Here is an 18,047-nt window from a genome sequence, read left to right as displayed (position 1 = left end):
CCTCAGGAAGGACAAGTTCAAGATGGTAACTCTCTCTTAGATCCTTCAGGCCCTCCAGCTCCAGGACTGGCTGGTATCTCTGGACCCCTCCAGGATGCTTATTTCCATGTGCCAATCCATCTCAAACACAGGAAATACCTGAGGTTCGCAATTGGCGGCTCTCATTATCAATTTCGAGTTCTGCCATTTGGGCTGACCTCCGCCCGAGGGTCTTCACCAAGCTAATGTCGGTAGTGGCTGCAAGTCTAAGGAGGGAAGGGATCCAAGTCTACTCCTACCTGGACGATTGGCTGATCAGAGCTGTATCTTCGGAACAAGCTCAGATCCAGCTAGATTATGTCTGCCACTTCCTTCACAAACTGGGCTTCTCCCTCAATTTAAAGAAGTCACAGATGATACTATCAAAGAGACTCCAGTTCATCGGAGCGGTCCTGGACAGTTCCCTGGGAAAAGCCTTGCCACCAGAGGTGAGGGCTCAAGATATTCTGCAGATGGTCAACAAGTTTCAAAATGCCCAACATCTCCCAGCCTTCTACTTTTTGAGATTGCTAGGCCTCATGGCATCCTGCATCTTCCTTGTGCCAGAGGCTCGCCTGAGAATGAGATCTCTCCAGTGGGCACTAAGAACCCAGTGGTCACAATACTCAGGAAGAATGACAGATCTCCTCCGGATTCCGGACAAGGTAGCCAACGACCTTCAATGTTGGGCCTATCCAGAGAACATCTTGAAAGGAGAACTGTTTTGGCAACCATGGCCGGAGATAACAGAAGTCAGACGCCTCACTCACGGGGTGGGGAGCCCATGCCAACGACTTGACCATCAGCGGTCGTTGGTCTCCATCGGAGTCCAGACTACACATCAACCTGTTAGAGCTGAGAGCGATCAGACTAGCTCTGAAAGCGTTCCTGTCAACAGTACAGGGGAGAAATGTCCTGATAATGACGGACAACACAGTGGCCATGCACTACCTCAACAAAAGAGGAGGCGTAGGGTCACTGCCACTGTGCAGAGAGGCAATGCAGCTCTGGTTTTGGGCAATTCAGGAAGGAATCTCTCTATCGGCAGTTCATCTAGCAGGAGAGAAGAACTTGACAGCGGACGCTCTGAGCAGGCAGAGCAGTCTCCCACGAGTGGGAGCTAGCTCAGGAAGTCCTTCAAGAGATCTTCGCCCTTTGGGGAACCCCTCGGGTGGATCTGTTCACCACCAGTGCCAACAGGAAGTGCGATCTGTTCTGTTCAAGGGAATTTCCCCCGAGAGGAGCTCTAGGGGACGCGTTCGTGGTGGACTGGGAGTTTCCACTCCTTTACGCGTTTCCACCAGTCCCTGTTATTCCTCAAATGATCAGGAGGTTGAGAAGATTCCGGAAAACCATGATCCTAATTGCCCCGGACTGGGCCAGGAGAACGTGGTACCCGGACCTTCTGGATATGTCCATCTGCCCTGCAATCCGTCTTCCACTCAAAGAGAAATTTCTCTCGCAGAAGGGAGGTCAGGTTCTCCATCCACACATAAGAACCCTCAACCTTCACGCTTGGCTTCTGAAAGGTTGAGGTACAAGGATTGGGACCTCCCTGATGACGTCATGGAGGTGTTGCTTTCGGCCAGAAGGTCAGCAACTAAGTCTTTATACCGCTGCCGTTGGAACACATTTTACAGCTGGTGTAGAAAGAACAATATCGACCCTTTTTCATGTGGTACACCAACGGTGTTATCGTTTCTACTCTACTTGGCAAACTCGGGCCTTCAAGTTGGCACTGTAAAAGGCTATCTCACGGCGCTATGAATCTTCAAGTGCACTGCGGAGGAACCATCGTATTTCAAACTACCCTTAATAATAACATTTCTCAAGGGATTAACTAATGTCTATCCTCCAAGACCATTCCAAGTTCCCTTATGGGACTTAAATTTGGTCTTAAATTTCCTAATGGGTACTCCCTTCGAACCACTTCACTCTTGTTCGCTGAGATTTCTAACTCTTAAAACTGTCCTATTAGTAGCACTAACATCTGCTAGGAGGGTGAGCGAATTACAAGCTCTATCTTGTAAACCCCCCCCCCCATACAATTTTCCATAAGGACAAAGTTGTCCTACAGGTGAAGCCTAATTTCCTCCCAAAGGTGGTTTCTGAATTTCACATCACTCAGAGAATTACCTTACCCTCGTTCTACCCTCCTCCCCATCCGGGGAAAGAGGAAGAAAGGCTACATAGGCTGGACTCAAGGCGAGCTCTAAGCTTTTACATCAGCAGACCAACTGTTTGTAGGCTACTCAGGTCTCAAGTTGGGACTACCCATAACAAAACAGACCATTTCCAGGTGGATTATTTTGGCCATTCTGGAATGTTACAAACTGGCAGGGAAAGAGCCACCCCAGAATCTTATGGCTCATTCAACCAGGGGTATAGCAGCCTCTTCGGCCCTCCAAAGAGGGGTACCGGTCCGAGACATATGTGCGGCTGCCACATGGTTGTCCACACATACATTCACAAGATTTTACAACCTGCATTCCTCCGCTAGTCAAGAGACCAGATTTGGCAAAGCCGTATTACATTCGGTTCATTCCTAAAAGGGATACATGACATTATTACTCCCACCTCCAATTACATGCCACTGCTATGGGAGTCTATCAAAGATAAGGAATACGTCGGAGGACACAATCCCTTTGAACAACAAGTTACTTCTTACCTGGTAACGTTCTTTCGATGGGATGTTCCTCCGACATATTCCTTATCGCCCCTCCCATCCATCCCCGCAGTAATACTTCCCTTGTGGTTGCAGTTTACGCTCCTTCAAGGTCAATAACCAATTCAGGCATGACTTATCTTATGCTACAAAACGGAACTGAGCAACGGACGCCGCGCGTGACTATTTATGGGCATGGTGAAGTCGGCGCCGATACGGTGGTTGTCGAGGGACACCAACTCAGCGGACGTCGACGCGCAGCACCCTCTACAGAGAAAACATTTTCGAGGCCAGCAAGCTGGAGACGAATTATCAAAGATGAGGACTACGTCGGAGGAACATCCCATCGAAAGAACGTTACCAGGTAAGAAGTAACTTGTTCATCTCTTTCCACTTAGGAGAGGATCAGAAGAGTACTCGAGATTAGTCAACCGCAGAGCCGGCAGGGCGAATATTGAAAAGGAATGTACTTAAAGTTGGTGAAGTGCAGGACAACACAAGCAAAAGAGGGCCATATAAGTTACCTAAGCCTGTTTCTTAGACTGTTAGAGTGTTAAAGCACCACCTAAAACGAAGACGAAGGGACCTACAGCAGCAGGGATTTGTACTTCTGGGAGAGTCCTGATTGGACAGCAGGATATAAGCTCAGGACTACTATGCTGAAAGGACTCATGGGGACTGTAGTTTTGGCTACATTTTCTCTCTATGCTTTGTTTGTTTTATTCTCATATTTGCAGTTTTCAAACTGTTAAAAAAAAAAGAAAGAAAAAGTTGAAGGTTTTAAAAGCTGTTGGAAGCAGTAATAAAGGAGTTTAAGCATAATGCTCGCCTCTGTCTCTTAAATAGAATCAATACTTTCTGCGCTATGCACTTGGGCAATCTTCATTAAATTGCCAAGATGTGTCAATGACTTCTAATCGTGCAGACCAATAAGCCCTGTCAGGATTTTTCTTTTTCGTATGAGTTATGTCTTTTTCAGCCAGATCATTTGATCTTCCTCTGCAGTGGCTGAGCTCAAGGGGAAAAAGGTGGGGAACTGAGATACAGGGGCGTAGTGATGTGGTATATAAACGAGGACTGATGTCCTGTCTGGAGCATCAAGGCAAAACAGACGCTCTTTGTCTAAATGTATTCCCGTGCAACTGGCGCTGGAATTGATATCTTTCTGATCAGGAATCTGCGGGAGGAGAATCAATAGAAATAACATTGCGCTAAGTAATTTCTCCTTCTAATTGAGTGGCAACTTTGGATTTCCTGATTTTCATGAGTTATAAAACTATGCAAGTGAGAGATCACCCAATCTTCGTTGTGCTTGTCGAAAGAGCTTGTGAACTAGATTTTAAATAATTGTCCCCAAGGCCCCAGAGTGTCAGTGGCACAAAATATGAGGCAAATCAGCAATAGTGCTGCTGTTGCGCCATTAACACCACCACACACTTCATCTAACCGAAACCTGGGTGTCTAACTTTAAATGACTTCATCTGTGAACTGTATTGTTTGAAATGGAAAAAAAGTGACTCATCAGAGATGGGTTTTCAACATTATTTGCATTTTCACTTTATGCCACTAATAATGCTGTGATTTTGGTAGTATTGTTTATTTTTCCACTTATTATTCACGTTCCCTCCTTTTCAATGAACAGCTTATCTATTTCCCAGGCCTCTTATGTTTGTGATGTATAAGGTGCGCTTTTCTCTCCACTAGTATTCTGTATACATGTGTACTATTTTCTTTATGCTATCAATCGCGTATACTGTGCAGTAAAACCCACAAACTTGTTTTATTGTTGATGTAAACATGCTTGCTAATGTGTAATTATTTCTGCTGATATGAATGACACTGTTACTATTTTCCAAAACAAAAATGTTTTCTCTCTACAGTCTTGCTCCAATATTTGCTCTCTTTGTGCCATTTTACTGCTCCATTCCAGGAGTGCAGGTGACTGTGGTTTTTGGACATTTCCCCGTCTCCAACAAGACACTGGTTTACATCGTCGGTCTGCAGGTAGCTTTAAGTTACATTACATCACTCACATGGTACTATTAGATTGTTGTATTTTTGCTTTTAATTCTATATGGTGAAATGATGTAAAGCATCACGTGGGGTAATAGCTGCAGGTCACACTGTGTGCATTCAGTTACTAATGTTGTTTTCTTATTTAGTATTCAGCGTATAAAACTATGCTTGGCTCTGCCTACATTGGCGGAACCAATACTGGTCAATGAAGTGAGTGGATGTGGCCAGAAGTAAGCCTCTAGCTGTAGTTCATAGACAGGAATTACGAAGAGGGACCAACACTGTTTCGGGTATGCCTCAGAAGTCCGATGTGAATGAGATGCCATATGGATGAAAAGGGGCACATTGGCAGGTTTTTTTGATCTAGTAATTTCTGTATGTTTTTATATCCAAGCAAGCTGCTGGTTTGTCAAAGAATTAGTGTACATTTAACGATTCACCTTCAAATTCACCAAAAAGGACACACAATACATGCAGATTGAAATAAGCATTGGCAAAGTGTGATGAATCCAGGGGATTTGTGCCTTCTCCGTAAGGGGAGCCACCCCCTTTGGGCCTAGGGAGATGAAGCCGCTACACAATACTTTCCCTAAGGGACAGGGCAAACAGGATCCCATTGGAGTAACCCCCTCTGGCGACAAGGAATGCCCAAGTGAGGATTCCACCCCACTTCAAAGTCCCCAATGTTTGTTGGCTATATGGGAGTTGAACAGGACAATCGTGTGTAGGACCCATGTAAAGTGGATGGCTTGGTTTCTGACCTGTATTTGTTGCTGCCTCTTTGTGAAATCCAGGACCCAAGGAATCTTCCCTTCCATTCCATGGAGGAACCCAAATGCACCTGGATGCCAGCAGCACAGCAGAGAATCAGCCAGAGAGGGAGAAACACTAGCTTGTGCAGATGCAGGTAGTCAACGTGGTGGGTGGAGACCCAAGGCAGCAAGTGAAATGGTGCCGCTTCGACGAAGGCAGAAACGTGACAAGCCTGCGGCCGCCGACTACAATAGCAAAACAAGGATACGAGACTTACCAGCATCCTCTCTCATTGACGGCGAAGCCTAGGGAAGGCAGAAACAATGCAGAACAGTCGACCAGAGCCAAGCTAAGGCAGCAGATTTGCATGGGCCAGAGCGACTGTCTCCACTAGCAAGCAGTGCTGCTGTAGACCAGTTGCGTGACAGCATACGAGGAGCAACTGGAAGGTGGTGAGGCCACACAGGGCTGGGCAGGTGCAGAGCCCACACAAGACTAACAATCTGAATACCCCAGCACAGGGTGACAGAAGCAATAGCCGAAAAAGGGCTATGCAGGCCAAAACAAAACACAGGGCTAACTTTCCGAGTACCCCAGGAGTGAGTGACAGAAGCAAAAGCTGAAACAGGGCTGCACAGACCCAGAGCCCACACAGGGCTAAGAATCCAAATACCTCAAAAGGACAGAGAGAAGCAATACTAAGCATTGCCAAGTAGACCCCGTAGCCCACTCCGAAGTGAGAATCTGAATACCCCAGTAGCGGGTGAGAAAACTGTCAAACACCACAAGGCTGAACAGGCCTGTAGCCTTCCCAAGGATGAGAAATCACCTACTCCAGCAAGGGGTGAGAAAAGGAACATAACCAGGGCTAAGAAGGTGAACAACCCAGAAGGGGCACTGTTCTAAATATCGGTCTATCCCAGTCAGGAGGACACATCCCAGGGGAAGGCATACATTAGAAACTGTTCAGACCGTTCCCGAAACAGCCGACAATGGGGGCCTTACTTAATGGGGGGAGGGACACCTAGTCTCCCAGCTCTATCATAGTTTTATGTCTGATATCCCATGGGAGGATGACTCATCTATGCAGCGTTGGGAGGAGGCTTTGGGTAGAGAAATCACTGATAAAGATTGGGAGTCCGTGTGGTCTCAAACGCAAACCGTAGGCCTTAATTTCAGGTCTAGGCTGATTCTTTTCAACTTTGTGCACCAGGTTTATCACACACCGGCTAGCCTTCATAAACTCTTCTCAAGCACCGTCGACATATACAAGATGTGTCCTTCGTCCAGCCGACTTTCTACACCTAGCCTGGGACTGTCGGTCTATATCCCGTTACTGGGGGAGGTGGTATCCAAGACTTCACAGATAGTGGGTGAACACATGGGCCTGGATCCTGTGGTGGTCTTGCTTGGGTGTACAAGGAGCCTGCCGTGGGTGGTTCGGCGGCTGACCAGCCTGTTGTTTGTGCTGGTCCATAGGAGGGTTGCTATGGCATGGTGGAGAGGCCCGCCGCCCAAACTGCGCACTTCGTTGGAAGATGTGGCATGTTGCCACGACATGGAAACCGCGTATCTCCGTACTATGCCTTTGCATGCCCGCCGCCAGAAATGTGCGCACCATTTGTACAATATTTGCTTCATGTGTGCTGTACACTTTGTCCGATTTCAGTGTTGACTGCCTTGATTGCTTTATGTATTAGCATTCATTATGTACACGCTCACTGTGGGTTTCTGTTGCTCTGGACTCCTTGTTATTAGGATGCTTACTGTTGAAACTCAAAAAATTGTTTAAAAAAAAAAAAGAAACTTTTCGTTCTACCTTACACAGGCATTGTTTTGACCCGAAGGGCAAGCTGACAGACATTTTGTTTTGTAACTGTTCTACAAAGCCGAAAGCTGGATGAAACCCTAAGAGCTCTTTGTAGGTGGGGTGAAGTCAGAGGAGGAGGGGGGTCAGAAAACCAGCCACCGCTAACTTACTGAGAGGAGGTAACCCTATTCTAAGCTGAAGCTAACAATCCTTTTTCTATCTTTTCATAGTGGCAGGCAGATAGTAGGTTAGAATAGATTTTGACAGAGGACAGTGTTTGTGGCAGGCAGATAGTAGGTTAGAATAGATTTTGACAGAGGACAGTGTTTATTTGTGAGATGCCATGACCAGCATAAATGTGTTGTTTTCTAGAGTAGGGAATCAATCATAGAAGTAGAGTTTAGAGGAGGTTTTCTTTCATTTATTTAATAAACCAAGTGTTCAAACATGTCCTCCTGTCTCCTATGTCTGACCTACCACAAATGCCAATTGGTCTGACTTTCTAATTGTAAAGGGTAACACTTTTTTTTTAAAGCCCCAAATGGCAAAAAGTCTTGTCCTCTTCATTTTCATAGCCAGACCTTTTGGCTTTGCAAATGCGTGTTATTTTATATTTGTCATTGAATACAATTCCCTATGCTTCATCTTCATAATGGCTACAGGATTGCCAAGATCTTTGTCTGCAGTGCAGCCTTATTCTTGTATTAATTTCTCTGATCAGCAAGCAGCCTGTATGCCCCAGAAATCACCCAGATCTAATGTTGCATACCAATATAGACCCTGTTTGAATTAGACACTGCTGCTTTCTTCCTAGCAATACATATTATAGACATATGGTCTCCTTCTGATCCCAGCAACTTTGCAAAGCAATCACACAGCCTTGCAATGAACACTAGTCTGTAAACAGAAATGTTCTTCTATGACAATGCACAGAAGGATAACACACGGTGAAAAGACACATTATCATGGATCTGATACACAAATATAAACGATAGCACTGGCAGGCATGTTTTATCTTTCCAAGATGGCTCTGGTGAAAATACTGTTTTGGTTAAGGTAAAATGGACTAATGAAACTCATGCTCCGTAACATATGCAGCTGCTGGTAATGTACTGGGTGCTTTGTTATTCTATTCTTTAAAATCACACACATATTGGCAGCCATAGACTAATAAAAGGCTAGTTCTAACAACAACAAAATAACAAAAACATCACTGTACCTTGCAGCTAAAATAACATTAGCACCAAAAACAATGTAATTCAATATACAAGTGGACAAAACAAAGTATAAGGGTCTATGGAAATAAAATAACTCCCTCCCGAACTTGGACAATGGTCCTAACTATTACAAAATGGCTAAGCCAATTCCTGGATGGTTCGAATCTGCAATATCTGGCAGAAAGGATAAACAAGAAGCCTGTGGTTAAAAATCGGAGATCAGATCATTCCGATTTGTTGCTTGTGCAAAGAGCTAAATTAGCTCAGATCAATAAGAGTGCTTTTTATATAGCAGCCCCCAGACTCTGGAACTCAATCCCACCTGACCTCAGATGGGAAGCATCCTTGGATAAGTTTAAGAAGAAACTGAAGACCTATCTTTTTAAATAATTTCCTTGGTGTTTAGTAGGTATGCTAGATTAGTTTTATTTGTTGGCGGTTGTTGGTCTGTTTTCTCCCTTCATCCTCTGGGCCTGTTTGATTTGCGCGGTATAAATGAAATAAAATTAATAGAGTAAATTAACCAGCCATTTTGCTAATTGTACGGGACTTTTGCATACTTCTCTGTGTTGCAGTTCTCTTTAGCTTAAGCAGATGAAGGAAGGACGGTGTAGTTTTATATTTATCTGTCAGAAAAATGATTTGTCATTTATCTACCCATGCATCATCGAGCCACTTGTTCACTTTACAAACAATTAGGAAAAACTATAAAAGCAGCAAATGGGTGGAAACAAAATGTCAAAGCACTTGGCAGGGTAAACAAAAGGATCTCCTACATACAGAATTAAAAAACGATCTCCCCAACTTATAGGGTAGCCCGGCTTCTACAAAATGGCTGTTAAAATAACCAAGGCTACAATTTGATGCACTCTGGCATTCATCAGGGAGTGGCTGATTAGTTTCAGGATTCTACATACAGTTTCAAAAGCTGAAGGAGAGAAAAAAGGGGAAATGAAAATCAGATAAAAGGGAGGTGCAATACAGGGATCTCCACGCCCCCTCACAACTAAAGCAAAACAGAAAAGTAAAATGATATAGTTCCATCGATGCAAATGGAGACCAGTAGCTTGACTACCAATATTATGATTTGGATCTGTTATTTCTTATATTCTGCCAGTATGCATTACTGTGATCTATTTTGTATGTATTCAATGTGTATTATTTTTGAAAAGGTACAAAATGTTTCTGCCTACTCAAATATCATGGCATATAAAAATGAGAAAAGAACAATACTAAATCATGAATGTTATAAATAATGTTTTGCCCAACGTAAAGAGATGCACATTATTGGATATGGCTTCAATAGCTCCAAACAGTAATTCAATGTTAAAGCAATCATTTACCTGTAAATGCTCAACATATTTGACTAGCCTATCATTATCAGTACCCAGTTTGGGTATCCCAGATATCCCTATGAGCTTCTAGACTGAAGAAGCAACCTGTCTTGTTTGTGGTTACTTATTAAAGAACCTTACATCAACATGTTACTTGAGACAATCCAGCCTCTAACCTTACCCCACCACCACCACTGTCACACTAGCATGGCAAGTCTCTAGTACATGTGCTCTAGCACCTTGAAGCGTTTCTTGTGCTAGATGGAATTGCAAATAAAGATCAGACCAAATGACCGGACAGACTCAAGGAATATGGCAAAGTACTACTTTATTCTCACTTAATAAAGCAGGGAGAACTGACAGGCATCGGACTGATGCATGCACACTCGCATACAATCTTGACTACACAGAGGTCTTATATCTCAATATGCGTCATCTATGACGTCCTCCTATGTGGCAAATCATAAAACCTATCAAAGGAAGGGATTGGCTAGGGGAACATATCTACTTATAGAAGATATAAGAATTAATACATAACTGACTGCCCCTTATCTGTAGGACATGCCTTGAACTACCTCTAAATACATATACTACTGATTATAGCAGACAAAATAGCAGCAGATTGGTCTATGCAACATTGTATGTTAGGGTGCTCCCTAAACCTACTGATTGGTTGGCATACTATCCCAACCTTGAACTTTTGGCTCCTTAGGAGCACGTACGTGAAGCGAAAGCTAGGTAGTTTGAATTGCATCAGATTACTCCCTGTTCTCCCAATTAATACATCATCCGTCATCAGTCGGCCATAAGCCAGAGTCTTCTGTCTGTAGTTTACCTTGTAGCCTGCTGACTGTCCTGGAACATTTGATGGAGTGTGAGCACACCACTATCTTTGTCTGAGGCTCTAACAAATAGAGCTTGTTTTCAACTTCTGAGTCACGTGAAGAGACAACGAATTTGTCAATTTCAGCCTCTTATTTACTGCCATTGTATTCAATTATGCAGGGTGTTATGCTCCTTGGCCTCTAGACACTTGCTCACTTTACCTTGCATAAACTAAATACACTTCTTATTGTCCAAAGGTTTTGCTGTTGCAGATGTTTTCTTCTTCCTAAATCTATGAGGAATGTCTTACATTCAGGGCTTATCCGTGTTACTCCCCTTCTTTGAAATATCCTTGATCCTACACCAGCCTCGACTCATCGCTGTTTTGCACACAAACTGTTTTTCCAGCATCTCCTAATTCTGCTGCCTTGGTCTGTCTCTGAGGTAGCTTGGTTGAATTCGACATGAGCCAGCATCCATTTTCCTATCATGGCCGTGCTTGCCACATTATATATTCCTCTATAGCAAGCTTCTATGCGTTACTGCATGTTTACACTTTAGTCATCAAGTTACTTTGTCTTCCTTTTGCATACATGACTACTTTATCATTTCGTACATGTTTCTCTTGTTACTTGAGTTACATCGTCACTCTTAAGTATTTTTATATTGTTTCAGCCTAGGTTCATATATGTTCTTTATGACAACACTTTGTCCTCGTCCGAATTCACTTAATGCTCCATGGTGTCCATAGGTGCGTTTTGACATACTTCCACGCTGCATCCTTCCGCACTTTCAGTGTGAGAGTACATTCTGTATGGCTGTCTGAGTGCATAACATTTCTTATACACTTGATGCAGTAGTGGGATTACACAAGGGGTCCCATCCATAGCCCTTCGTCTGGTCCAATAGGTCGGTGGTGAGGGGGCGGGGACTTGTGAGAAAGCATTCAACTGCTCCTCTACATTAGCCCCTCTGGTAAAATCTTCTACCAAATCTTTTTCAGCCTCCTACGTTTTTTCTTCAGACTGTCATTTCTTTGAGATCCATATATTTGTTACCCCTCTCAGGTGACCTGAATTCTTTATATGTTCATCCACACCCCTTGTCATGTGGCAGCAATCTCCAGATGGTGGACAGAATATCCAAATTCCTACATATTTTTTATGGTCCTTGGGGTAGTAGAACTTTGTTCCTGGAGGTGCAAGAGTGCTTTTCTTTATATTCTCACCAGTACTGGCTTCATTCTGCATTTGCTCTCCAGTTTCAGTATCTATATCAATCATTATCTTCATTCCAATAGTTTTCTTGGGTGTTTTCTGTCATTGTCCCAAGATGATCCATATAACACAAAATCCTAGCAATACAGTAGCTTTAAGGCAATCGCACGTCAGGCTGGAACCCACAAAAACAAAGATGTAAAGCAATCATCCTCCTCAGCCTCATCTACATCATCCACCATCTTCGTATGCAGGGTTGACAACATCATTATTGCTTCTGTCAGATTCCCATTGTCTTAATCATGGACAGGTGTAAATGTACAGCAAGAAGGCTAGATCTTGGCGCACACGCCTCCCTCCATTGCTCTGATAAGGTCCAGGGCATACCTGTTCTGGAGGGCCATAAGCCTGATTGCCCTAATTTCTCCTCTGATTGCATTAAACCCTTTTATTGTCATTTTGATCATCTGCAGCAGCTGCCATCTGGTGATCTGCAACCACTTACCATTCACCAAAGTCTGAATTGCTGGCATGAAGATATATGTAAATATCACTGCTGTTCTGCTGAACAGCTTATGCTCATCTGGAATATCGTGATATGCTTCTACTGATTTTGCTGAGAAGTCCTTCTCTCTTTTGTCAGTGTCTACTGAACGATCTTCTCTTCCTCGGGTGTGCATCCATCTTATGTAAATGTGTTATCTGTAAGTCATTGTGTGGTACTACCAAGGCTGGTATAATTATTAATACCAATGAACACACTCCTCCCCTTTTTTGTGGCAATTTCATATATGCGCTTAATCCACAGGCCTAAAAATGGTCCATCAGGATTGCTCTTCCTTCCTTCATACCTGGGACGTCAAAAACTTGACCACACTTGAGATTTTCTCCAACTTTAATTGTGCCGTTATTTCTGAAACATAAGAACGATTTCTTTAGAGGTAGTATTTGCAAGGGTCCCCCTCCATCGTCGACCCATGTTAACAATCTTGCAGTCTCATGCCATTTGTCTTTGCATTCTTTCTCTGCGTTCATCACTTCTTCCAGTTTTTCCCGTTTATGCTAGTGTTTTGCACGCAACCAATCCATCAATCCATCCTTCACGAGTGAGCACTGCCTCCTTAATCCATAGCTAGCCTCTTTCCCAGCATTCTCGTCTTTTCTCCCCAGTCTTGTCTTCACATTGGAGCATATTATTTTCATCTATTTTGATTCCTGCTCCTTTTATTTCAAGCTGTTAATATTTTATTATTCAATGCTTTGTCTCTTGGTTTTCTCTTGACTTTATATCATGTACATAATTGTCTTCTCTTTGAGATGTCTTTTTATTCACCCATAATATGGATGCTGTTTTGCCTTGGAATTGTCCTCTTGTCCGGCAAAGTGCAAGGTGCGTCAGGCAGTATGCCCTTTTCACAGAACTTTCTGTTGCTATGAATATTTGAGATGTTCCCAAAGCATAAGGTATAAGGGAACACACATAACCTTTATCTGACGGTCTTCTCCCGACCTTTTTCATGTGCTGATACCATAGATTATGCTTTAAATTAGCTGAATTGTCAAGATACATATTTATATTTTTTGGTTCACCTCAACATCCCTTTTAGATCAAGACCAGAGATGTTTAGTTATATTATAGAAAAAGCTGTCTGTGCCTCTAGTGTGAACAATAAAAGTTGTTTCATTAACATCCTTCATATCTGTATTGTCCTTTTTGATATCTCTAAACATCATCATAATAATGAAGAAAACACAAATCATAATGCAAAATGATATCACAGTTATCACTCCATGAAAAATTATGGACTTTCTGGATGGTAGTGAATTTCAGAAATTTTGAAATCTCTCCATTTTGTATTCACTTTTAATATGCAAATCTGTTCTCCTTTTGGATCACACGTTTATCAAAAACTGTAAGATAATTGCCACTATTATTCTAAAAACAATATGATAATTCTTGGGATTACTGAAAAATTTCACTATATTTGCGTATCGTCTTATTAGAGCTGTATAAGGCTGGTATATGTAGGAGAAAACAAGATACATGAGTGTGTGTGTAAAGTGTCTACAATTGGTATTATAAAGATGAAATTAGCTTATTTTCTTCTGGCTCCGGTTCTTCTGTCTCATTGTTCCTTGATCCTATCTTGAAAAGAAGAAAAGTTCCCAGGATAACTGTAAGTCTATTGATTCTTTGTCAAATTTGAAAAAGATGTATCCCTTGTTTAAGATGCGTTTATGCTCATCATGCTTGTTCTTGCTTCTTGGTCATCGAATGAGTTAGCATACTCTTGCTTCACTGCGGGCAGCTGCAGGAGGGATCAATGTTTCTCCTTTGTATGGCTTAGCTAAGCTCGCCACCCTTTTAACTTTACTGCAGTGAGACTAACTTCCTCCACCTCATAGGGAACGTCAATGCGAGGTGTGCTGCAGGTGCGCACACATTTCTGTATTAGCATTTGGTCTCCTGGGTACAAAACAGGTGGCTGCAGTAAATCCTCTAAATCATTGGGTTGATTACCTTTGTTGCTTCTTTTGGACCCCTCCCTTCTGTTTTTGACCTGTAGAAAAACTTGCAGTCATTGTTGTTGGGTAATCGTGCATCTCATCACCAAATGACTTCACTACACTGTGGGCATCAGTTCTTACCTTAGTTGGAGGAGCAAGTGGGGTTCTCATACAGCGTCCAGTCACCAACTCATGAGGAGTTACATGGTGATCTGAACCGTGCTGATTTCTCGGCATATAAGGCAAGGGGTAGGCAATTTAGCTATCCCTTTTTATTAAGGTTATTTTGAGCTTCACTAGTCTTTCCTTTAAAAGTAATTTGAATCTCTCACAGCTGCCATTTGCATGTGGGTGATAAACTGCAGAAACCTTGTGCTTAATACCTCGCACCCCACACCCCTCCACACCCCAAACTGGGGAACACCTTGTGTGCAAGGAACTTGGCAGCACACAAGGCATTAGGGCGTGCATGGACCTACCTCGATTATCTACAAAAAGGACATACTATGACCAGCATATATCTGTAGCCATTCCATATCTGTATCATATCCACAAAATCTATATGTAGATGCTGAAATGGACCATTGGGTCTTGGAATTGCTCCTCTTAGTGTTCGCAAAGTGTGACCTGCAGTACATTTCCGGCACACAATGCATTTTACACTGAACTGTGCCACATGCTCTAACAGATTGGGCGAAAATCATTCTTCTGCAATTGTAGCAGCAATACTCTCTGGAGTCGTGTGTGCGGAGTAGTGAAGCTGCTCATGCGCTACTCTTAATAATGCTAGAGGCATAACTGGCTTTCCAGTGCTCTCCTGTCTCCAAATTGCCTCAGTGGGGGGTTGAAGAACACCCATGCTTTCTCCATAAATCCTGTTCTTCTGGTGGAGCTCCACCATGTATCTCAATCAACTGAACAATGGACAGCATGTTAAAGCCCTCCTTTGCTAACATGCATCGTCCTGTGATCTGTTTAACATCTTCTACTTCAAAACTAGAATTGAGGGCATATTAGGCTGCTTTTTTGGCCTCTAAATCTGCAGCTTCCTTTTCGCAGGAGATTAAATCTGTTCTTTCTTTTGGAATGCGCTGCGCATTTTATGACTGTTACGGTCAATGGGAGACTTATTGCTTCTATAAGCCTATCCAATAGGGCTGCATGTTACACTGGAGTGCCGTCTGCGTGCAGGAAGCCCTTCCTTTTCCAACGTGACAAACCCGCGTGTACAGTTGACGTCACATAGGCATAGTGTGAGTACACCATCACTTCCTCATCCTCAAATCTCTGCAGTACTTCAATGAGCGTTATGAGACAAGGACTAAGGCTACCCCACCTTGCAACTAAATGCAGAAGCATTATAATCCATGTAAGAATGTGTTAATCCACACTTAGACACAAAACGCTCCAATACGTTACCTAACATAGGCATTAGTACCATGTGCTAACCTTTGTAGATGCCAGCCTGTACAGAAATGGGCCCGTGTTGACTAAAAGTATGCGACCATGTAAGAAACGAAATTCAGATGCATTAGGAGCCCTGTATGAATATGTGTTGATCCATACTCAGACATGTCACCTGACTCACTAGTCACTACAAGCTACACACAGGAGGAATACTATGCCCCCAGTGTGCCCATGTCCCTGGCAGATACCCCTCAGACATAAACGACTAGATAAAGAGACTTTGCTCGCACGTGCATGCGTGCACTAAATATATGCGACCGTGTAAGCAACTAAATGGTAATACATTATAGGCCCCTTCGAGGGAATTTATACACAGGCATGTGGTCCGATTTACAAGCCATAACGGGCTACGTGCACGATGAACACCAGGTCCCCAGGGCGCACATGTCCCTGGCAGACAAAACAACAAGACACTGCTCTTACACGCATGCGCCCCCGAGTCCAAGGCGCGCATCTACACGTCAGACTATCATCAAATAGCCAGCACGCATGCGCGTAGCCACAGACACCGCCATATCCACGGCGATCTGCAGCTACGTGCATCCGAAGGTAAGCTCTACGCCGACCCTCCGCAGTCTCTAGCCCACCCTGCACAGGACGTTTCTCTCCAACACCATTAGAGAGCACGGAAGGACTGTTATAGCATCCCTTACAGACACGGTTGCCACCAACTATATCCCCTCGCATACCACTGGGTGAGATCAGCTGTATTTGTTCACTCGATCACCCACACAGAGCGCATTCTGAAATAGAGTAGAGCCAGAGACAATCACCACTGCCACACAGCATGCTCTGGCAGATAGTAAAACACCATAGTCAGAAAGGGTGGGAGTAGCACGATAGCTAGCACGTACCCCCCTTATCTAATCAGATAATTATCTCCTCCACAGTTATTTAACTGGAGTCCAGATCTAATCACGTCGAGATTGAATTACACCAAGCGCACAGAAGGCGCTCGCAGCGAGAAACTCAGTGTTTCTTCGCCAAACCTGTGACACTGCAAATAATCGGCTCAGGTAGGATACAGCCAATCACCTTACCAGGTAACTTCAGCCCCTGTAGAGACACCCCATGTTCTTAATCACTCCTTTCTTACCTCTAGATGTCCCACATCAGTGAAATATCGGTGACACCATCTAGTCCACTAGAACTGTCCTGAAGGCGGCACCAGAACACCAGCAACCTATTCTGTGCCAGAAACACCAATTAGTGTCGACTAGATAGATGTCAGGTCACTCTGACCACATTCTCAGTCACCAATATGTACTAACTCACACTGCAAAGAAACTGAATGTGCAAATGATTTTATGAAGTTCACTTGTAACGCCTCAAGGGCAAGCAAAAGGTTACATTAATATTAGCTATGTCATGCTAAGAAAAATTGTTTGTTTTTTTAAAGAAAATCATATGAATAAAATGTGTATGTGTTAAATGTATTCTGGGTGTTCTCTAAAACACAGACCACTAGCAGTGATCTGTCAATAGTGTGCTGGATCCTTTCACGGCCAGTGTCCGCAAGGTGGGGTAGCCTTAGTCCTTGTCTCATAACTGTTATACCCGCTCATGACTTAGGCCCCCCTCACCAAAAAAGAGGGCCACTTACCCCCTTATATAGCAAACGTCTTAGGACAACCGTACGGTTGGTGGGTTCCACTAAAGTATACTAATAACCTATGGAGAATGTCAAAGTGGTGTCATTCTCCGACGATCAATATCGTCTATGTTTAGACAAACCATCACTGCTGGGACAGACACCGCCCACAGCAGCCGAGGCAACAAATACCTCCTCATCAGAATTAGACACACTGTTGCAAAAGAAAAAGAAACTAGTACGCACAGAGTCACATGGGCTCCTTATGCTAGAATACCTGAAGGCAGTGGTCATCCCAGAAGGCCTACAGGTGAAAAACATACCACGGGTATTCATCGACAACCCCAGATTCCAAGCTAAATTCAGTGGAGTGGGCAATAAATGCTCCAGAGATTCGGTCCTTCTAATAATAGAAACAGCGGAGGAAGAAAGCAAGCAGCAAACAGAGGACCTAAAGAGACTAGAAGATAAGATCAAAACAGATTCTGTGATCCCAGATATCAAAAAACAGCTGGAACAAATAGAGGAAGAAATTAAACAATTCAAGGAGTTCACACTGGACAAAAAGATCTGGAAACTAAAAGCGGACATACCCCTATCTGATCCCAGGGTTCTACCAACAACAG

General features: G+C 43.5%; 1 protein-coding gene across 6 annotated transcripts in view; it reads left to right on the top strand.

Moving 5' to 3' along the window:
• Window positions 1–18,047, top strand: part of UBAC2 (UBA domain containing 2) — a 1,796,755-nt gene that overhangs the window by 1,236,353 nt on the left and 542,355 nt on the right. For all 6 annotated transcript variants that reach the window (XM_069637022.1, XM_069637017.1, XM_069637016.1 and 3 more), the window contains one exon: window positions 4,564–4,687. In XM_069637022.1, coding sequence (XP_069493123.1) covers window positions 4,564–4,687 — 124 coding nt within the window. The remainder of the gene's footprint in view (window positions 1–4,563; window positions 4,688–18,047) is intronic.

The sequence above is a fragment of the Ambystoma mexicanum genome, chromosome 7p (genome assembly GCF_040938575.1).
Source record: "Ambystoma mexicanum isolate Mex_15411 chromosome 7p, UKY_AmexF1_1, whole genome shotgun sequence".
Classification (NCBI taxonomy): domain Eukaryota; kingdom Metazoa; phylum Chordata; class Amphibia; order Caudata; family Ambystomatidae; genus Ambystoma; species Ambystoma mexicanum.
The sequence above is the reverse complement of the archived record's forward strand: the minus strand, read 5'-3'. Positions and strand labels throughout refer to the sequence as shown.